Source organism: Natator depressus, chromosome 2 (genome assembly GCF_965152275.1).
Source record: "Natator depressus isolate rNatDep1 chromosome 2, rNatDep2.hap1, whole genome shotgun sequence".
Classification (NCBI taxonomy): Eukaryota; Metazoa; Chordata; order Testudines; family Cheloniidae; genus Natator; species Natator depressus.
The window spans coordinates 230,426,424-230,445,897 of record NC_134235.1 but is presented as its reverse complement, the minus strand read 5'-3'; the positions used below and the strand labels follow the sequence as shown (position 1 = coordinate 230,445,897).

The following is a 19,474-nucleotide window of genomic DNA, read 5'->3' as shown; positions in this document are numbered from 1 at the left end:
CCAGCAGGGCTGAATCTGGACCTCGTAGTCCTGATGGGAATTGCTCCATTGCAGTTTCCTATTAACACACAAATGATGAGGCTAATTCCTAATTCAAAATGACTCAAAGGAAAGTAGTAGCCAGGAGTAGTAAGATAGCTATGCGATAGCAGGCTAGACACATAACACCAGAGTAGGACTTCAAGCAGCATATATTCTGCATTAAAATCAGTATTTCCATTCCAGACAGATGCTGCACTGTGTGGCATAGTGCTAAATTAACTATCAATAGCTTGGTGATGAAGCTCAATCAGCTAATACAAGCTAATGAATAAAAGACCTTGCTACCCAGATTTGCAGATGCATTTCTCAGTCATCTGTAGATTTCTGCATGCGAGTAAGGTAGTAGGATTCAGTCTGAATCCTCTTCTGCCTGCAACGGCAATCACGCTTTGGATAGCAGTTTCGACTGCACCACTGCTGTCAAGATTTAGTTAATCCCAATCCTTGTATCTGTTGCTAGATTTGCTGTATGCAGTGTATCATCAAACAATAACCCATACTCAGTGGGGACCCCATCCTGAAATAAATCTTTCCTGAACTCCCGCTTCTGGTCTTCAGATAACCCCCAATCTCTAAAAGCTCATCACCAGAAGGAAGCTCCTCACAGATCAGACACCCAACTCAAAGCGGCACCAGATGCTGCCAGAACGCCAGATTCAAAACCTGCAGACATCTCCACTGCTACAATGATCAACACCCCCCCCACAATACACCTTTCAAGATATGTGGTCTTACACATGCCTATCACACCATGTGGTGTACCTCATCCAGTGCACGAAATGCTCCAATAACAACTATGTGGGTGAAACCAAACAGTCACTGCTCTCACACAGGAAAATGAGAAAAGACAAAAAACACCATATCAGCGGTGGGCGAACACTTCACAAAGCAATCACTCTGTATCTGATCTCTCAGTCATCATCCTCATAGGAAACCTGCCCAACACTTCCAGAAGACAAGCCTTAGAGCTTAAATTCATAACTTTGCTAGAAACTAACCACCACGGTCTTAATAAAGACATTGGCATTATGGCTTATTACAACCATCTGTAACCCACTAGCCCCCTTTTTCTGTCCTATGACTACAGGGGTGTTAATGGGCCACTTCACCTTGAATGGTCCCTTAGAATATGTGCTAACTACTTACTAAACTATCTCTTTGACCTTGTATTTAGCTGGGACACTCTGAGGGCACATCTACACTTAAAATGCTGCATCAGTGCAGCTGCATTGCTGTGGCGCTTTAATGAAGATGCTCCTAACTGAGGGGAGCTGAGCTCTCGTTGGTGTAGTTAATCCACCTATCCAAGAGGCAGTAGCTATGTCGACAGGAGAAGCCCTCCCACTAACATAGCACTGTCCACATGAGCGCTTATGTCGGTGTAACTTATGTGGCTCAGGTGTGTAGGTTTTTCACATCCCGAGCGAGTAGTTATACCGATATAGGTCTTTAGGCGTAGACCCAGACCTCAGTACTTTTCCCCGACCTGAGACAGAGCTCTATGTAACTTGAAAGCTTGTGTCTCTCACCAGCAGTAGTTGGTGCAATGAAAGATATTATCTCACCCATCTTGTCTTGCTAGATTTGCTGTCAGTTCACAGAATCATAGAAATTAGAGTGGAAAAACTAGGTTCTCTATTACTCTCTGTCCAGAATGTTAAAAAATATCACCTAAAAATATCATCCTAATATGGCACTAGCACATTATCTAGTTTATCTCCCTGTTAGTAAGGGAAGGTGCTTTATTCTGTCTCCTAAACAAAGTATCTGTTATTCTTTGCTATTCTTTACCCTGAAAGTAAATAAAATATTTTCATAAGAAGCAGTAGCATAATCTGAGGCACCTTTATGTTGTTGCTGGAAGACGTGAATCAGTGGGAGTTGGGAAAGCAGGATCAGGCCCCAAATTAGCCAGCTCCAAGGGTCATGGTGGAAAAATTAGCATAAAGGAAATATAAATGTACCTGTGGACTTTGGCAGAAGCATTTGGAATATAGCATTTAAGAGCCCAGCTTATTAGTCAATATTAGGTATTTATACAGCCTCCATTACTGTAGTAGCTGAACATCTCACATTTTTAATGCATTATGCTCCCAACCCCCCTGTGAAATAGGGAAGTGCCATGATCCCCATTTTACACATGGGGAATTTAGGCACAGAGATTAAGTGAGGTCCGACAGGAAGTCTGTGGCAGAGCAGGGAACTGAACAGGGCTCATCCTCGCCCCTGGACTATTCTTGCTCTTTTGTTATTCTGTTGGAATAATGCCTGAGCGTTGCACTCAGGGATTAATACCAAATAGTGATTATTCACAGGATTTCATTTGTTTGCAAAAATTACTCTGATTTTGTGACTCCGTGTCATTATAATATGCAAAGGAAGGGAAGACTCATCATAGCAATGTTCTGTGGAAGGGCTGGAGAGCATGGCCATGTATAGGACAAGGGAATGGCACTGACAGAGGAGAAGCCAGGGAGGTTAATTCAGTGCAGCAGCCTCATCACTGAAGTTCCTGTGGAGCACCAGGTGGAAATGAAATCTGCCATCTTCTGCTCAGACCTTGAAAGGGGTCCAATACCATGAGTCCCTGTCCTCCCTTGTGTCTGTCATCCTTGAGGCAAAGCAGTCCGGGGTGGCTCAGGGAGGTGTAATTTACACCATCTTGCACCCGGAAGCATGAAGTCTGGGCCTGTGACTAATTCTACTCCATCAAATGAAACATGAACCATCACATTACTCTAATCTAGGCATGTATACTGCACTCGTCACTGTGGTATCTATGAACTTCACGAACGCCAGCTGCACCCTTATTGTCTTTGTGATTTGTTGTAGCTGAAATCACGTGTGTGCACCTGGAGAGGAAAGGGGCTGCATTTTAAAAGCTGAAAAAAACGATTACCTACCTTTTGTAACTGTTATTCGTCGAGATGCATTGCTCATGTCAATTCCAAGCAGGTGTGTGCGCTCTACGTGCATGATCGTCAGAAGGTTTTTCCCTAGCGGTACCAGTCAGGTCAGCTGTTGGGCCCCCTAGAGTGGCTCCTTCATGACTGTGCATATGGGTCCCGACCCGCTGCCTCTTCAGTTCCTTCTTGCCGGATACTCTGACAGAGGGAAGGCAGGTGGGTCTTGGAATGGACATGAGCAACACATCTCGAAGAACAACAGTTACAAAAGGTAGGTAACCGTTTTTCTTCTTCGAGTGATTGCTCATGTCAGTTCCAAGGAGGTGACTCCCAAGCAGTCCCCCGGAGGAGGGGTCGGAGTTCACCGAGTTGCAAACGGAAGCACTGCTCTACCAAACGTGGCATTGTCTCTAGCCTGCTGTGTGATGGCATAGTGCAACGGAAAGGTACGAATAGATGACCACGTTGCCCCCCTGCAGATGTCCTGAATGGGGACCTGTGCCAGGTACGCTGCAGATGAAGCTTGTGCTGTCATGGAGTGCAGTCAGTGTCAGGGCTGGAATCTTCGCCAGGTTGTAGCACATCGTGATACAGGCTGGGATCCAAGAAGAGATTCGTTGGAATGAGACTGGCAGTCCTTTCATTCTCTCTGCAATGGCGATGAGGGGTTGTGTTGACTTCCTAAACGGCTTTGTCCACTCAATGTAAAAAGCCAGCACCTGTCTAACATCTAGGGAATGGAGCCTGCTTCCCTGTCATTAGCATGTGGCTTTGAGAAGAACACTGGTAAAAAGATGTCCTGATTTGCGTGAAATTGTGAAACAACCTTAGGGAGAAAAGCCAGGTGCAGCTGCAATTGTACCTTGTCCTTATAAAACAACGTATAAGGGGGCTCAGACGTTAAAGCTTGGAGCTCCGAAGCTCTTCTGGCAAATATTATAGCCACGAAAAACGCCACTTTCCAAGAGAGGTAAACCAGAGAACAAGATGCTAGAGATTCGAAAGGGAGCTCCATGAGCCTTGAGAGGACCATGTTAAGGTCCCATGGGGGGACCAGTTGCCACACCTGGGGGTACAGTCTAGACCTTTAAGGAAATGTCCAACTATGGGGTTAGCAAATATCGACCGCCCCTCTGCGCCCAGGTGGAAAGCAGAAATAGCTGCCAGGTGCACCTTGATTGATGAGACTGCTTTAAGCAGAGTAAGTAGTCCAGTATGAAGGGGATTGAGGACTGCAGCAGAGGGGTGCCCTTCTGTGTGGACCAAATTGAAAACATTTTCCACTTGGCTAGATAAGTGGCATGACTGGAGGGCTTTCTACTGCCAAGGAGAGCCTCCCTAAACGAATTGGAGCACTGGAGCTCTAACAAATTTAGCCCTGGATTTTCCATGCAGTGAGGTGGAGAGACTGCAGGCTGGGGGTGCTGAAGACGGCCATCGTCCTGCATGATGAGGTCTGGAATCATGAGCAAGGTCATGGGCGTGTCCATCAAGAGGTTCAACAGTGTGGAGAACCAGTGTTGGCGGGGCCATGCCGGCGCTATGAGAATCAGTGAAGCCTTGTCCTGCCAGGCCTTGAGGAGGACCTTGTGGATGAGAGGGAACAGCGGGAATGCATACAGCAGGTGTCCCGTCCACGAGAGGAGAAAGACGTCTGTGATGGAGCCGGTACTATGATTCAGGAAGAAGCAGAACTGCTGGCACTTCCTGTTGCCTCGTGTCGTGAGGCAACTTCCTGTTGCCCCAGGTCTACCTGGGGAGATCCCCACCTCAGGAAGATATTGCTGACGACTTCTGGTCGGAGGGACCATTCGTGGCCGTGGAAAGATCTGCTGAGGCGATCAGCCAGTTAATTTTGTGCCCCTGGCAGATACAACGCCTCCAATATATCGAGTGGGCAATGCAAAAGTCCCACAACCTGAGGGCTTCCTGGCACAGGGGAGAGGAGCAAGCACCATCCTGTTTGTTTATATAAAACATCACTGTGGTGTTGATGGCAACACCAATACACAATTGCCCTGAAGATGGGCCTGAAACGTCTGGCAAGCTAGACATGCCGCCCGTAGCTCCCTGACGTTGATGTGTAGTGATACTTCCGCTTGGGACCATAGGCCTTGAGTTCTGAGGTTGCCCAGGTTCGCTCCCCACCCCAGCGCTGATGCATCTGTGACTAGTGACAGCAACAGCTGAGGTTTGGAAAACGGTACTCCCACACAGACTGTCTGTGGATTGAGCCACCACTGGAGGGACTCGAGAGCCTGGGGAGAAAGCATGACCAGACTGTCCAGATGGTCCTGGTTTGGTCTATATGCTTGGGCCCACCACGCCTGGAGGGGACGGAGGCACAGCCTTGCATGCTGCACCACATAAGTGCATACTGCTATATGCCTGAGTAATTTTAGGCAGTTTCTGGCCGCTGTGGTGGAAACCGGTGGAGACCTTGTATGATGGCGCTCATGGCTAGAAAACGAGACTCAGGCAGGAACGCCCTGGCCTGGGTGAAGTCCAGGAGGGCCCCGATGAATGCTGTTCTTTAAGTGGGAGCCAGAGTTGACTTCGCCATGTTGAGGATGAGATTGAGGAACATCGTACGTACCAGATTCACGTGTTCCTCCAACTGGGCTTGGCACTGGCCCTTGATGAGCCAATCGTCTAGGTACAGGAAAACTTGCACCTGATACTTTCAAATGAAGGCTATCACAACCGCCATGCACTTGGTGAACACCCAAGGTGCTGCCGATAAACCGAAGGGGAGGACCGTGAACTGATAATATGCGCTGCTGACCACAAATTGCAGAAACCATCTCTGGAAAGGGATTATGGAGATGTGGAAGTACCCATCCTTCAAGTCGAGGGCAGCGTACCAGTGCCCCGGATCCAGAGAGGGAATGATGGCGGCCAGGGAGACCATGTGGAACTTCAATTTCTTCATGAATTTGTTGAGGTTTTGCAGGTCTAAAATGGGCATGAGCCTGCCTTTGGCCTTGGGGTTTAAGAAGTAATGGGAGTAGAATCCCCTGCCCTGAACTCCAGAGGAACCTCCTCTACCTCCTCTACCTTCTAGTGCAGGAGCGTTTGCACCTCCTGCACTAGAAGTTGCTTGTGAGAAGGGTTCCTGAAGAGGGATGGTGAGAGTGGGCGGGAGGGTGGAAAGGAGCAGAATTGGAGAGAATATCCCAATTCTTAATGCTCAGGACCCAATGGTCTGAGGTTATTTAAGCCCAGGCACAGTAGAAATGGAATAGACAGTTCACAGAGGGAGGGGAAGGATCCAGGTATTGAACTGGTGCTCTGTCCTTGGGCGCATCTTCAAAAGTTTGGCTTTGAGCCCGAGGGCTGCTTAGCCGAGCCCTGCCCTGGGCCGGAGGAGGCCTGAGATGAGCACCTCCTATTACTTCTGCCCCACTTCCTACTGTAGTCCTGTCTAGGAGGGGCAGGATAGAATTGTTGGGCAGCCTGGGGCTTAAATATCTTTCTTTGTGGGGCTGGTGCATGCAGCCCCAAAGACTTGAGCGTCGCTCGTGAGTCCTTAAGATTATGCAGCCTTGAGTTTGTCTGCTCCACAAAGAGGCCAGAGCAGTCAAAAAGCAGGTCCTGAATTGTGTTCTGGACCTCATGCGGCAGCCTGAGACCGGTAGCCAAGAGCTGCTTTTCATAGCTATGATCGTGCCCAGAGTGCAGGTAGCTGAGTCAGCTGAGTCCAGGGTGGCCTGAAGAGAGGTCCTGGCGACCACGTTTTCCTCCTCCAGCAGCGCCCCAAACTCCAAGCGGGAGCCTGCTGGGAGCAATTCCTGGAATTTGGCTGGAGAGCCCCAGGAATTATAAGCATAGCGGCTCCGGACCACTTGCTGATTCACTATGTGAATCTGGAGCCCCCAGTGGAGTAGTCTTTCCGACTGAAGAGGTCCAGCTATTTAGCATCCTTGGACTTGGGGGTAGGCCCTGGCTGCCCCGGCACTCTTTGTGGTTTGCCGCCTCCACCAGCAGGGTCCCGGGCTGGGGGTGGGTGAAGAGCTGCTTGTACCCCTTGGAAGGCATGGAGTGTTTGCACTCTACGCCCTTGGCTGTTGGCAGGATAGAGGCAGGCGTGTGCCACAGCACCTTGGTGCTATTCTGTATGGTTCTGATGAGGGGCAGAGCCACCCTCAAGGGTCCATCAGGGGCCAGAATATCCACCATGGGATCCGTATCCTCAGAGACCTCCTCTGCCTGCAAGTTCAGGTTCTGGGCCACCCTCCTGAACAGGTCTTGATGGGCCCTGGTGTCCACAGCGGCCAGAGTGGTGGAGGTGCCTGCTACCGCCTCATCCAGGGAGGATAAGGATGATGCCCTCAGAGACACGGGGTCTTCTTGCCCCTCTGGATCACGGGGTTCCCCTTGCGCTGCTTGAGAGGTGCAGGAAATGGCAGCAGCTGCTTTGGTGCCAGTGCCTGTACTGGTGCTGATGTCCTCATCAGCCTGGGCTTGTGCATCCCTACCCCGAGGAGGCTCCTGTGCTACAGATGTGGCTGATGGCGGGATTCGCGCCTCCGATCTCACCGACAGGGACCTGGAATCCGGGCCCTGGACTTGCTGGTAGGCCCATGGTGTCCAGAAGGGCCACTGCGTCGGTCCCTGCCAATGTGGAGGCCGGGACATTACAGGCCCTGGCTACCCTTCGTTTTGCCTAGGGCGGTGCTGGAACCAGTGCCGGGAGCAGTGCCGGCTCTGCCTGGAAGGATAAGAGTCTGCCTCCAACTCTGAGGAGAAGTCCGAATCTGACCATGGTGATGCAGATCGAGACGGTGCCGGGGATCAGTGCTGTGGTGAAGGCGATCGGCGTCGTATCATAGTGGGCTTGCCTGTATGCTGGACCGGCGTCGGTGCCAGTGCCAACGATGTTGCTGGTTCCGGTGCCGGAGCCTGAGCCACTGCCTGCGCACCCGCCGCTGGAACGGGAAACTGTGCCATCATGGCGGTCAACTCCCTGCCCGCCTCAAATGTGTCCGGTGTGGGGGAAGCATCCAAGTCCGCCTCCAAATCTTTCCGCCCTGGGGAGTCCACTGTGACCGGACTCAAGGGACCTCCCTGAGAGGCCGGAGTCAATGGCTCTGGTCTAGGCGGACCCGAGGCTGGGTGTCCCGACATGGGATGCACAGCATTGGCGCCTGCCTGCTCCGCTCCCCCTTTTTCTTGTGCGGCACCAGCGACTTCAAGTGGTGCTTCACACTAGCGATAGTCCTCGGTGCTGGGAAATGGAGGTGCCATGGCCCTTTGGATGAGACCTTCCTCGGTGCTGAGGCTTCCCATACCGAGGCCAGCAAGTTGTGCACCGAAGTGCTCGGTCGGACGCCACATGGGGCAGTTGGGGTTGAAGAGCTGACTCCATGAGAAGGAGCTTTAAGAGAAAGTCCTGCTCCTTCTTAGTTCTGGGCTTAAAACCCCTGCAGGTTTTACACCTGTTGGACTGGTATCCCTCTCCGAGACACTTTAGACAGGAATTGTGTGGGTCTCCCTTCAGCATGGGCTTCAGGAAGGACCCGCACAGCTTGAAGCCCTGAGACCGAGGCATGCCCCGGTCCCAGGGATGGGAACAAAGTAGGGTGTGGGGGGGTAACCCTCAACTAAAACTTAACTAACTACTACACTTATCACTAACTATAACCTTATCACTAACTAAAACTTTCAAACTGTTTACAGGGAGAAAAGGAGAGTCCACTGGGGAGTTGCTTGCTAACGCAGGGGAGGAGCTGCTCCAACAACCATCACTGGTGGTAAGAAGGAACTGAAGAGGTGGCGGGTCAGCAGGGACCTATATACACGGCCATGAAGGTGCAACTCCAGGGGACCCCGCCAACCCGACAGGTACCGCTAAGAAAAAACCCTCCGACGATCGTGCGCGTGGCGCGCACACACCTACTTGGAATTTACATGAGCAAACACTCGAAGAAGAACAATAAATATTAATTCTACTCCAGCGTAACATAAGAAAAGAGCTGGTGTCTTACTCTAAAATAAGAAGCGACCGTCTGTGTTTTCATACTGGTCGTCTCTCTTGGATGGGGTGCAGTATCTTCATTTTCATTCTATACAGATCAAGAAAGAAAATGACACTTCTTATCTTTACAGAGCCTGAGTTTATTTTGCAACATCCCAAGAAAGTGCCCTTTAAAAGAACACCACTTATAAAAGAAATATGTATTTTAAACTACAAAGGCTATTGAATAATCACTAGCAAAATCAGAATTGTTGCACAAGTACGTTACACTACTTTGTCACACACACTCACACACACCCCGAGGACACAGTTTGATAACTGAACATCCAGGTAACTGTCACAAATAATGTGATAAGAGGAGACCATTTTTTTTTATATCAAGGACTGCTGATGTCTTGAACATAATTTCAGCATCACTGTTATTTTGGTTATTCTCTACAGAACATGACCATACACCACACAAATTAGATAAAATATTTTTAATTTCTCCTTTTAACTGTGATAGGAAAGTTAAGGAAATATTTTTTTCTGAAGTAGTTATAAAACTATAGTCAGAAAGAAGGGAAATTATAGGTTTTTACCTCACGGAAGGAATACGAATTGCACAACACAAAGATATCCAGCTAAACAGAAAAGAAAATAGGAGAGGGAAAAAAACCAAGGAAGGGGTTACTTGCTTACTTTCAGTAGCAATAACAACATTGCCTTTGTCTACTTTAAATGAGGATTCAAAACACTGCCATGAAATTAGGTTTCTTACGTTAGTACGGCTGATTGATTTTTGCGGGGTCCACATCTGGTAGTTTATTACACTTTTGCTTTTGGTATGTGCCAAGTTACCTAAGGAAAGATAAGAGACGACAACCTGCTAAAAACTTTTATATTTCAGTGACACTAAAAAAACACATTATCCAAGTACCTGGTGTTACATCTATATCAACCCTTGGCTCCTACATGTCTCTTTATTTCCCTCCTAGCCTTTGGGAATGAACTTTGAGAAAGCCACAACCACTCTGAGGAGATTAAACACGGGCTCTACATTTCTTACTCTGCACTTACATGACCTGCCAAAGCAAACACAAAACAAAACAGATCTGCCCCAAACCAGGAAGCCACCCACTACAGCTCTGATGCTCATAAGGCCCCTTCAGACTGCCCTAGCAGATAAAGTTGCCTTAGAGTAGGTGCAAATGTAATTTACATCCCTTTTAAGGCACTTTTCCACTGCCAAAATGATGCAAAGGGGACTTAGTGTGAATGGAAACCAGTCCCTCTGGATCAAGCAAAATTACCATTATGACTTCCAGGACTGGCTGTATTACAACAGTTTAAGCAGACACGGATCCTCTAAAGGAATATGGAAACACCTTATGAACTTCTATCAACACAAAAGTGCAATTGCTAAAATCCAACCATTCTAGCAACCTGACATTGCTTTAGTTTCCAAAATGCTCTTACTGGAGTCTCTGCATTGTACAAATTGTGCTCAGGTACTACAAAACCTGGGTAGGCAGATACAATCATAATTCACTACTGGCTAGTGTGTCAATGGTTCATGGATTATGTGACCATATCAAGTACTGAAGACCCCTTGACCTAACAGAATGTCAAAAGATCTTTTTATTCTCTTATTTTTTTTTTTAATTTCTCTCACTTTAAAAAATGGACTCACGATCCATATTTTAATAACTTTTATATCCTGACAAAAGCCAAGGACAAAAACATTCAGAGATAAGTCTGCCACATCCCAAGCCTTCAAAGTTGTGCTTACGACTGTCAGTCTCTGAACAGTGTGTAATCTTAAGGTCAATGGGCCCAGTTCTGCTCCCAGATACAGAGAGGCTACAGGAGTTGACTCCAGAGGAGTTGCACTTTTGCACTTCAGTGGGTTCTAATGCCAGGATAAAATTGCGTAAGAAGGATGTGTCACAATGAACTTTGAATTGTCCTGCTTCTATTGACTTCAAATAGAACTGACTTGCTGTTCTTAATCAGGCAAAATTCCTTCTGTAATCAATAGGAGTTTTGCCTAAGAAAAGACTTCAGGTTACTGTAAGATATGATAAAATTTAGAGCATTATCTGTTAGACCTTCTCTACTATTCAGTCTAGCTCTCCTGTTTTACTATAAATACAGCTCCCATATGATTGTACAGGTAACTGCAGGAGAAAAAAAATACATATTTTCTGGCACAGGTGCATTGAAGCATATGCAACAAAATGTAAAAATATATCCTGTTTAAAAATGACAGAATATACTCAGATCATTAGTTCCATGGCACAGTAAAAAGAGATGACACAAAATGATACTGGGTTTCTAAACTCTAATTTTGGAGAAACTTATGTATTCTGTTTAGTTTCTAGCATTGGATGAAAGCCACCAAAGCTGTGCAATATCATTTGAGAGCCAGACAAAAACCAGGAGTGGTCAGTACTGCGGGGTTAGGTATCTGGATTAGAAAGATCTGCCACAATTACTGGTACATTACCTGTTTTGGTAAGAGGATGGGTTACCAGCTGTCGAGTCAGATTGTTTTCTGATGACCGCAACAGCAGCACTATGTCAGCTGGCAAGGTATTTCTGTTTTTGGCTAAGAATCCACTTGCATTATAAAGAACCTGTTTAAAAAGTGCATTTATAGTTACGCAGCTTTTCTTTGTGTATCAGATGCCTCTTACTACTGTAGCTTCGGGACTTTCAGAATGGTAGCCAGGTTGTAAGTACTCTCAAATGTGGCCTGTAATATGTCAACGGAGATAATAGTTTTTCAGTCATAAGGGGCAGTAATTCAGCCTTCTCTTTTGGCCACTGCTAGCTTTAATTTTTAATAGGTAGAGACATTAAGATGATAATCATGACAGAAAAATGTGAAGGTGGTAACTAATCCCTGCAGGTGTCATCAGACATTTGTTCTTCACAGTGCACAGGTATTCGCAGTACACTTAACATCTCTTCTGAGAGATCTATGTCTCCACAACAGGGGAGATTTCCAAAGGCACAAGGGTCAGTTAAGTGCCCAGTTCTCACTGAAAAAAAACCAGTGAGAACTATGCATCTAACTCAAAGTTGTCTCTGAGAACCTCCCTCAACATTGATACATCAACAACAAATATGTTTACGTTCTCTTACCTTTCCTGCATAATGGTAAATCCCAAAGGTTAGGTCTACTCTTTTGGGTCTCCAAAAGTATTTTGACTTCAAGTTATCTTCGAATTTTTCTGTAAGCAGATACACAGTTTGTCTTATTGGAGTAATTGTACAAAAACAGCAATGAGTCCACAGCAGTTTGGATCAGGACTCAAGTAAGGAAACTAAACTGGCTTTTCAGGCAAATGCAGAAACAGACTCACATTTTTTAAAGAGAAGGAGAAAGGACCATCAGTATGGTCGTATGGTTAAGGCACTGGACAAGGACTCAGCAGTTGTTACTTCAATTATTGGCTTTGCTACAGACTTCCTGTGTGACCTCGGACAAATCACTTAATCCCTCTTTGCTTTACTTCCCCATTTGTAAAATGAGGATAATAATCCTTTCTACCTTACAGGGGTGTTGCGAGGATAAATTAATTGATGGTTTTGGAGGCACTCATTGATGGGGTTTATATAAGTACCAGGTTAGACAAAGAGCTCATATTACAGCTGTTGTTTGGCTATAAAAAACACACGGCAGTATTTTCGGCTGTTTTGTTTTGTGATGATCTGAGATCACCCATAACCCTGATTCTGCTCTTTATATATGTGGATTATGACTGAAGTAAGGGTTTGCCTACTCTGAAACCAGAACCAAACTCACTAAATCAGTTGTAACTCACATCTTGAGTTATTTCCATGCAAGTTTGTGTGTAGACATTCTTTTTCCAAAATAAGAGTGTCCACACACAGACTTGCACTGAAACACTAAAGGTGTAAATTACAACCAGTTTAGGGATTTTGGTTCCAGTTTGTATGTAGACAAGCCCTGACACGTATTTGCTTTGTTTTAACATTAGACAGTTTCTGTGCCTTTGTGCCAGATTCATAGCCATTACCTTATAGAGTTAGAACTTCTTGACAAGAGATGGGTCAGACCAAAGCCCCAGATCCAAACACCTCTTTAACCATAAGAAAGGGGTATTTGCATTCTGATCCTAGATCTGGACCCAAACTGGTCCTTATCTCCAAAACCTTGGATCCGAACATTCCTGAATGGTGGAGTGTTCGAAATCTGGACCCATCTCTTGTGGCTCAGGCCCATCTCGCTGCTTTTCATAAGAAGAAATATTAATTTCAAAGCTGGATCCAGTTCCCCTCTCCCTGAAATGTAGGTGGGAAGCTGAAAGATGTTCACACTGAAAACATAGCTAACGAGCATAAAAATACACTTTAAACAGAACTTTAAAATTTACGCCGCCTAAGACCTTCTGAAGTATAACATACCTACCTACAAGTGTCCGATCAGTTGCTCGCGGGAATCGACTTTCCTCATCAAGGAGAGACAGTAAGCCCATTGGTTTCTGGAGGAACATATCTAAGAGAGGCCTGTTGTCCTCATATTCTATAACTCTTGCATCAACACCTTCATATAGGTATTCATTCTGTAAGAAGTGATAATATGCACGTTTCACCCACAAACACAGAGAAGTTTCAGAATATGATTCACAAACTGACAGCTGAGCAGAATCATAATCACTTAGAATAAACAATACCCAAGGGGCGAATGCATCCATGTTTTCTAAGAAAGAATGTCACTTTGAATGTTGTAACACATGGCAATGCTATAAGCTTTAATCTTACGTGCCTCATGCTGTGTGTTTTGTAAAATCATATGCTTCCCATGTACACACAAGAACAAATAAACATAAACAAAGTCAAAGAGCTCAAGCTACCATGTTTGAGAGAAAGATAGAGACTTTAGTGTCCTTCCACTGTTCACTTCACTAGGCTGTATTGTAATCAAATTGTTCTGAAGTCATTTGGCGGCTTCATTTATATTCCTCCATTGCTTCATTATTCAGACCTATTGCCAGTACAATGGCCAAGATTTGCAAAAACGACTAGTCATTTTGAGTGTCTGTTTTTGGGGCCCCAACTTGAGACACCTTAAAGGGACCTGATTTTGGGAAGGCTGGAGCTCAGCACTTTCTGAAAATCAAAGCCCTATAAGGTGTCTCAAATTGGGCCCCCGTAATCACTTTTGAAAATCTAGGCCAGTGTATTCAATATGGTAAAAAAAAAAAAATCTACTTTCTATGCTCAGGAATACAGAGATCTCAGGCTTCTCAAGGTGATGAGAAAACCTACTAAGCAAACTCTGCAAACATATCATGCCCTCAGCATTTGTAGTGGCCTTTCTTTTGTTTTTAAAGGCTTTTTTTTTAACCAGGGAAAAGGAGCCAGATTTTTCTTTAATTCTCTTGCAGTCTGTTCCCTAAATCCACAAAACAGTTATTTAAGCCTCCTGATTCTCTTCACAAACCATTTTTTAATCGAAAGAACAAAATCCTTTAGTTTTACCATGACAGTTTTGTCTTAATAAGTGATGTCACCAATCCAGTGTTGCCTGTTTTCATTGCAAATACAGTGTCCTAGGGATTACACTGCTTCCTGAGAGGTGGATAACATTCAACAGTTGAAGTCCCCTATAACTAAGCAGGAAGGACTTCCAGACCCATGAAGATCTCCCTCTGTATATAATTCACCTTAATCTGAAAGAGGTGGGGAATGAAGAAGGCAACACAGAGCATATTTTGGAAAGCATTTCATCACCACGTATTGCATTACAACAAGAAAATCATGTCCTGAGACCTCTGATGACCTCACCTCTCAGTCAGATTGTACCAAAAGTATAACCAACAAAATCAGAAATGCTGACCTGACAAATAAAACCCAGATAAATATCTGCAAATCCATCTGAAAGAGAATATAGAATGCCTGCTACAACCATACTTTTGGCCAGTTTTACTTAATTTCTTCTGGCTTCCTAGACTTTTGGGCTTGATTGTGACTCAGACCACATGCCCACACAAGGAAATAAGATGTGAATCCCTAATACAGCTCTATGTGGGATAGTCATATCTTAGGGCCCAGCACATGAGATTAAGCCCTTTTTACTCCTGCCCAGGGGCAGGTGGGTGGAGAGCAGTGGGAATATATGGAGTCTTGGCTTCATCCCCTCACTCATTGGCCTGAGTCGTGGGGCCAGCACAGGAGAGGAGCATAACCAGATACCAGTGGTACAGGCTAGCAGTGAATTACTCTACCTTCAGTAGCAAGGAGGCAGCAGAGGAGGAATTGTGACTCAGAGGTATGTTTATGAGTCACAATGTCTCCCAAGGATAATCCTGGCGTGGGGCAATATACACACCAATAAAAATATAAGAAAAGCCATATAGGGTTAGACCAATGGTCCATCTACCCAGTCCATCTTCCGCCAGTGGTCAACGCCAGAAGCTTCAGAGGGCATGAACAGAACAGGGCGGTTATTGAGTGACCTGATGTCCAGTCCCAGCTTCTGGCAGTGAGAGGTTTAGGGGTACCCAGACAATGGGGTTGCATCCCTGACCATGTTGGCTAATTGCCATTGATGGACCTATCCTCCAGGAACTTATCTACTTCTTTTTTGGACCCAGTTATACTTTTGACCTTTATAACATCCCCTGGCAATGAGTTCCATGGGTTGACTGTGTGTTGTTTGAAGAATTACTTTCTTATGTTTGTTTTAAACCTGCTGCCTATTAATTTCATTGGGTGACCCCTGGTTCTTGTGTTATGTGAAGGGGTAAATAACACTTCCTTATTCACTTTCTCCTCACCAGTCATGATTTTATAGACCTCTATTATATCCCTCAGTCATCTCTTTTCTAAGCTGAACAATCCTAGTCTTTGAATGTCTCCTGATATGGAGGCTGTTCCATACCCCTAATAATTTTTGTTGCCCTTCTCTGTACTTTTCCCAAATTTAACGTATCTTTTGTGACCAGAACTGCAAGCTGTATTCAAGGTGCAAGCATATCAGGATTTAAATAGTGGCATTATGCTATTTTCTGTCTTATTATCTATCCCTGTCCTAATGGTTCCCAACATTCTGTTTGCTTTTTTGACTGCCGCTGCATATTGAGCAGATGTTTCCAGAGAACTATCCGCAATGACTACAAGATGTCTTCCTTGAGTGGCAACAGCTAATTTAGACTCCATCATTTTGTATGTATAGTTGGGATTATGTTTTCCAATATGCATTGCTTTGCACTTATCAAATTTGAATTTCATTTGCCATTTTGTTGGCCAGTCACCTGGTTTTGTAAGATCCCTTTGTAACTCTTCCCAGCCAGCTTTGGACTTACCTGTTTTGAGTAATTTTGTATTGTAGGCCAACTTTGTCACCTCGCTGTTTACCTCTTTTTCCAGCTCATTTATGAATACATTGAACAGCACTGGCCTCAGTATAAATCCTTGGGAGACCTTGCTATTAACCATTCTGAACTGTGAAAACTGTTTATTCCTACCCTTTGTTTCCTACCTTTTAACCAGTTACTGATCCAGGAGAGGACCTTCCCTCTTATCCCATGACTCCTTACTTTGCTGAAGTACCTTTGGTGAGGGACCTTGTCAAGGGTTTTCTGAAAGTGAAAGTACACTATATCCACTGGATCACCCTTGTCCACACGTTTGTTGAAACACTCCAAGAATTCTAGTAGATTGGTGAAGCATGATTTCCATTTAGACAAGTCATGCTGACTCTTCCCCACCATATTGTGTTCATGAATATGTCTGATAATTCTGTTCTTTGCTATAGTTTCAACAAATTTGCCTGGCAGTGAAGTTAGGCATACTGGCCTGCAATTGCCAGGATCACCTCTAGGGTCTTTTTAAAAAAATCAGCATCTATTAGCTATCCTCCAGTCATCTGGTACAGAGTATGATTTAAACAATAGGTTACATACCACAGTTAGTAGTTCTGCAATTTCATATTTGAGTTTCTTCAGAACTGTTGAGTAAATACCATCTGGTCTTGGTGACTTATGACTGTTTAATATATCAGTCTGTTCCAAAACCTCCTCCGCTGAAACCTCAATCTGGGACAGTTCCCCAGATTTGTCACCTAAAAAGAATGGCTCAGGTATGGGAATTGCCCTCACATCCTCTGCAGTGCAGACTGATTCAGATAATTAATTTAGTTTTCTGCAATAGCCCCATCTTCCTTAAGTGTGCTCCTGTAGCACCTTGATTGTCCAGTGGCCCCACCAACTGTTTGGCATGCTTCCTGCTTCTGATGTTCTAAGGAAAATTTTTGCTGTTAGTTTTTGTGTCTTTTGCTAGTGTGGCAAGGCACGCCTTTGCTTTGTCAGCATCAGTGTTCCTCTCTTTGGGGGTGGGGGTCTGGAGTAAATCAGTCCAACTCTGAAGGTTTTTAATGATTTGCTCTGGTTAATGTTTTCAGTATTTACAAGGTGGGCCTCAGAGTAGGACTGACTACTTCTCTTAATCAAAAAACCAAACTCAAAACACAAAAGAAATATATTTCCCTTTCCTCTCTCCTGGGTGTTGCCTTATTATGCTGGTTTCTGGTTGCCAGTCCTTCCCCAAACATAAGTTAACCTGACTGTTTCCTCTCAAGGGGAGAAAGCAGCCTTCCACCTAGGAGAAGCCTTTTCTCCCTGCTGCCCCTAACCCTGCTGCAGCTTGTTTCTCATCCCTCCTTCCTCTCTCTCTCTCTCTCCCCAGAAGAGAGGTTTTTAAAGGTCACCAGCAGCCTTATTCCTCATTTTATGTAGTTCCCCCTTTTAAAGTTAAATTCTAGTGTGGTGGGTTTCTTTGGTATTTTCCCCCCCTACAAGGTGGCTAAATTTAATTACATTATGGTCATCATTAATGACTGGTTCAGCTATATTCACCTCTTGGACCAGATCCTCTATGCCACTTAGGACTAAATCAAGAATTGCCTCTCCCCTTGTGGCTTCCAGGAGTAGCTGCTCCAAGAAACACTCATTAATGGTGTCTAGAAATTTTATCTCTGTGTCCCATCCTGAGGGGATAGTTGAAATTCCTCACCATTATTGGGTTTTTTTGTTTTTGCAGCCTCTCTACTGTCCCATAGAATTTAACCATCGCTCTCACCAGGTGGCCTGTAGTACATTCTTACTGCTATACTGTTGCTGTTCAAGCATGGAACTTCTATCCATAGGGATTCTATGGTACAGTTTGATACATTTAACATTTTTACTACATTTGACTCTATGCTTTGTTTTACACACAGTGCCACTCCCCCACAAGCATGACCTATTTCATCATTCCTATATATTTTGTATCTCGGTATTACTGTGGCCTGCTGATTGCCATCATTCCACCAAATTTCTGTAATCTTTGATCAGGGCTGTAGTTGTCCCACGATTGAGATGTTAAGTTCAAGCACTAGGTGTTATCACGAAGGACGCTTTTACTGTAAACAGTCTACATGTAAATAAATAATAATTATGATAATCTGCTTCTGTTAATTATGACAGTCAGAAAAAGGAGTAAATATTTCCATGACACTGATGCATCCTCAGACAAGCATTCCTGGGCAACATCTCCAATTATTAGTTTTTCTAAAACTCTAATGCTCATTAAAGGAGACAGTTTAACAACACTGGAAACTGAACTCTGATTTAAGCGTAAATGGAACTTCCATAGCTACACAGTATGAGAACAGCAGCACAAGCTTCCCTATTCTTCCTTCATATGCCTCAATCCTGACCTGGAAGGACCACATGGGCAGTTTAAGCCTTCATGATCATTCAGTTTTCTGCTTCTCTAGTAAGACCGCCAAATGGAGTGTCAATAAGTGCCAGTGGTTTTTGTGATGTCTACCAGGATAGGGAACAAATCCATTAAATCACTTCACATAGGCCAGTGAAAGATGTCAGAAAGAAAAAAACTTCCAGTCACTATGGAGCTGGGTTAGATTTAAACCAGTGACCTAACCGTGAAAGACTCTGTATTATCAGTCCCTCGTGCAATACTGCTCCCTTCCCCATGTTATTATGAAATATGAGACAGGAGAAAAAAAACTAATATGACAAGTATTATAAAGCCATAATGGAAGATTTTATTTGTATTAATTTCGAACATGCCATAAACAAGGCACTGAGTAGCTGCAGGAGGTTGCAATCCCCAGTGATGTTTCATAGTATCTGAATTCCCTAAAATAGTTTCTACTCATTGAGAGGATATCACACAATCCACAAGACAGTATTCACATAGATAGGATGTCACAAGGAATGACTGCACTACATTGGAGTATGTGGGCTCTTATTTTATGCTGTGTCCACTGTGATCAAAGCTAGGCAATATTACCCTGTGCAGATTTGCTGCACTTAAATCAATAGGGACAATATTGTTAAATGCAGTTCGTAATTTTGTTTTGTACTAATAGAAAACAACTGGTTCATGAAGTAATGCCACTTTGTTGATGTGATGATATGAAATCCCCTTGGTTTAAAGATTAATTTTAGGAACTTATTCAGAACCTGCCTTTTACCATCTTACTAAAGCAAAAGATGCAATTGTAAAGTTAAAAATAAATGTGAGCGAC

The 19,474-nt window shown here is 44.7% G+C and overlaps 1 protein-coding gene across 1 annotated transcript in view; it reads right to left on the bottom strand.

Annotated features, from left to right (window-relative positions):
* Positions 1-19,474, bottom strand: part of MYO3A (myosin IIIA) — a 206,509-nt gene that overhangs the window by 43,367 nt on the left and 143,668 nt on the right. The window contains exons 21-26 of the mRNA XM_074946105.1: positions 13,346-13,499; positions 12,055-12,143; positions 11,414-11,543; positions 9,686-9,765; positions 9,507-9,548; positions 8,936-9,013 (exon numbers count right to left, since the gene is read on the bottom strand). Coding sequence (XP_074802206.1) covers positions 8,936-9,013; positions 9,507-9,548; positions 9,686-9,765; positions 11,414-11,543; positions 12,055-12,143; positions 13,346-13,499 — 573 coding nt within the window. The remainder of the gene's footprint in view (positions 1-8,935; positions 9,014-9,506; positions 9,549-9,685; positions 9,766-11,413; positions 11,544-12,054; positions 12,144-13,345; positions 13,500-19,474) is intronic.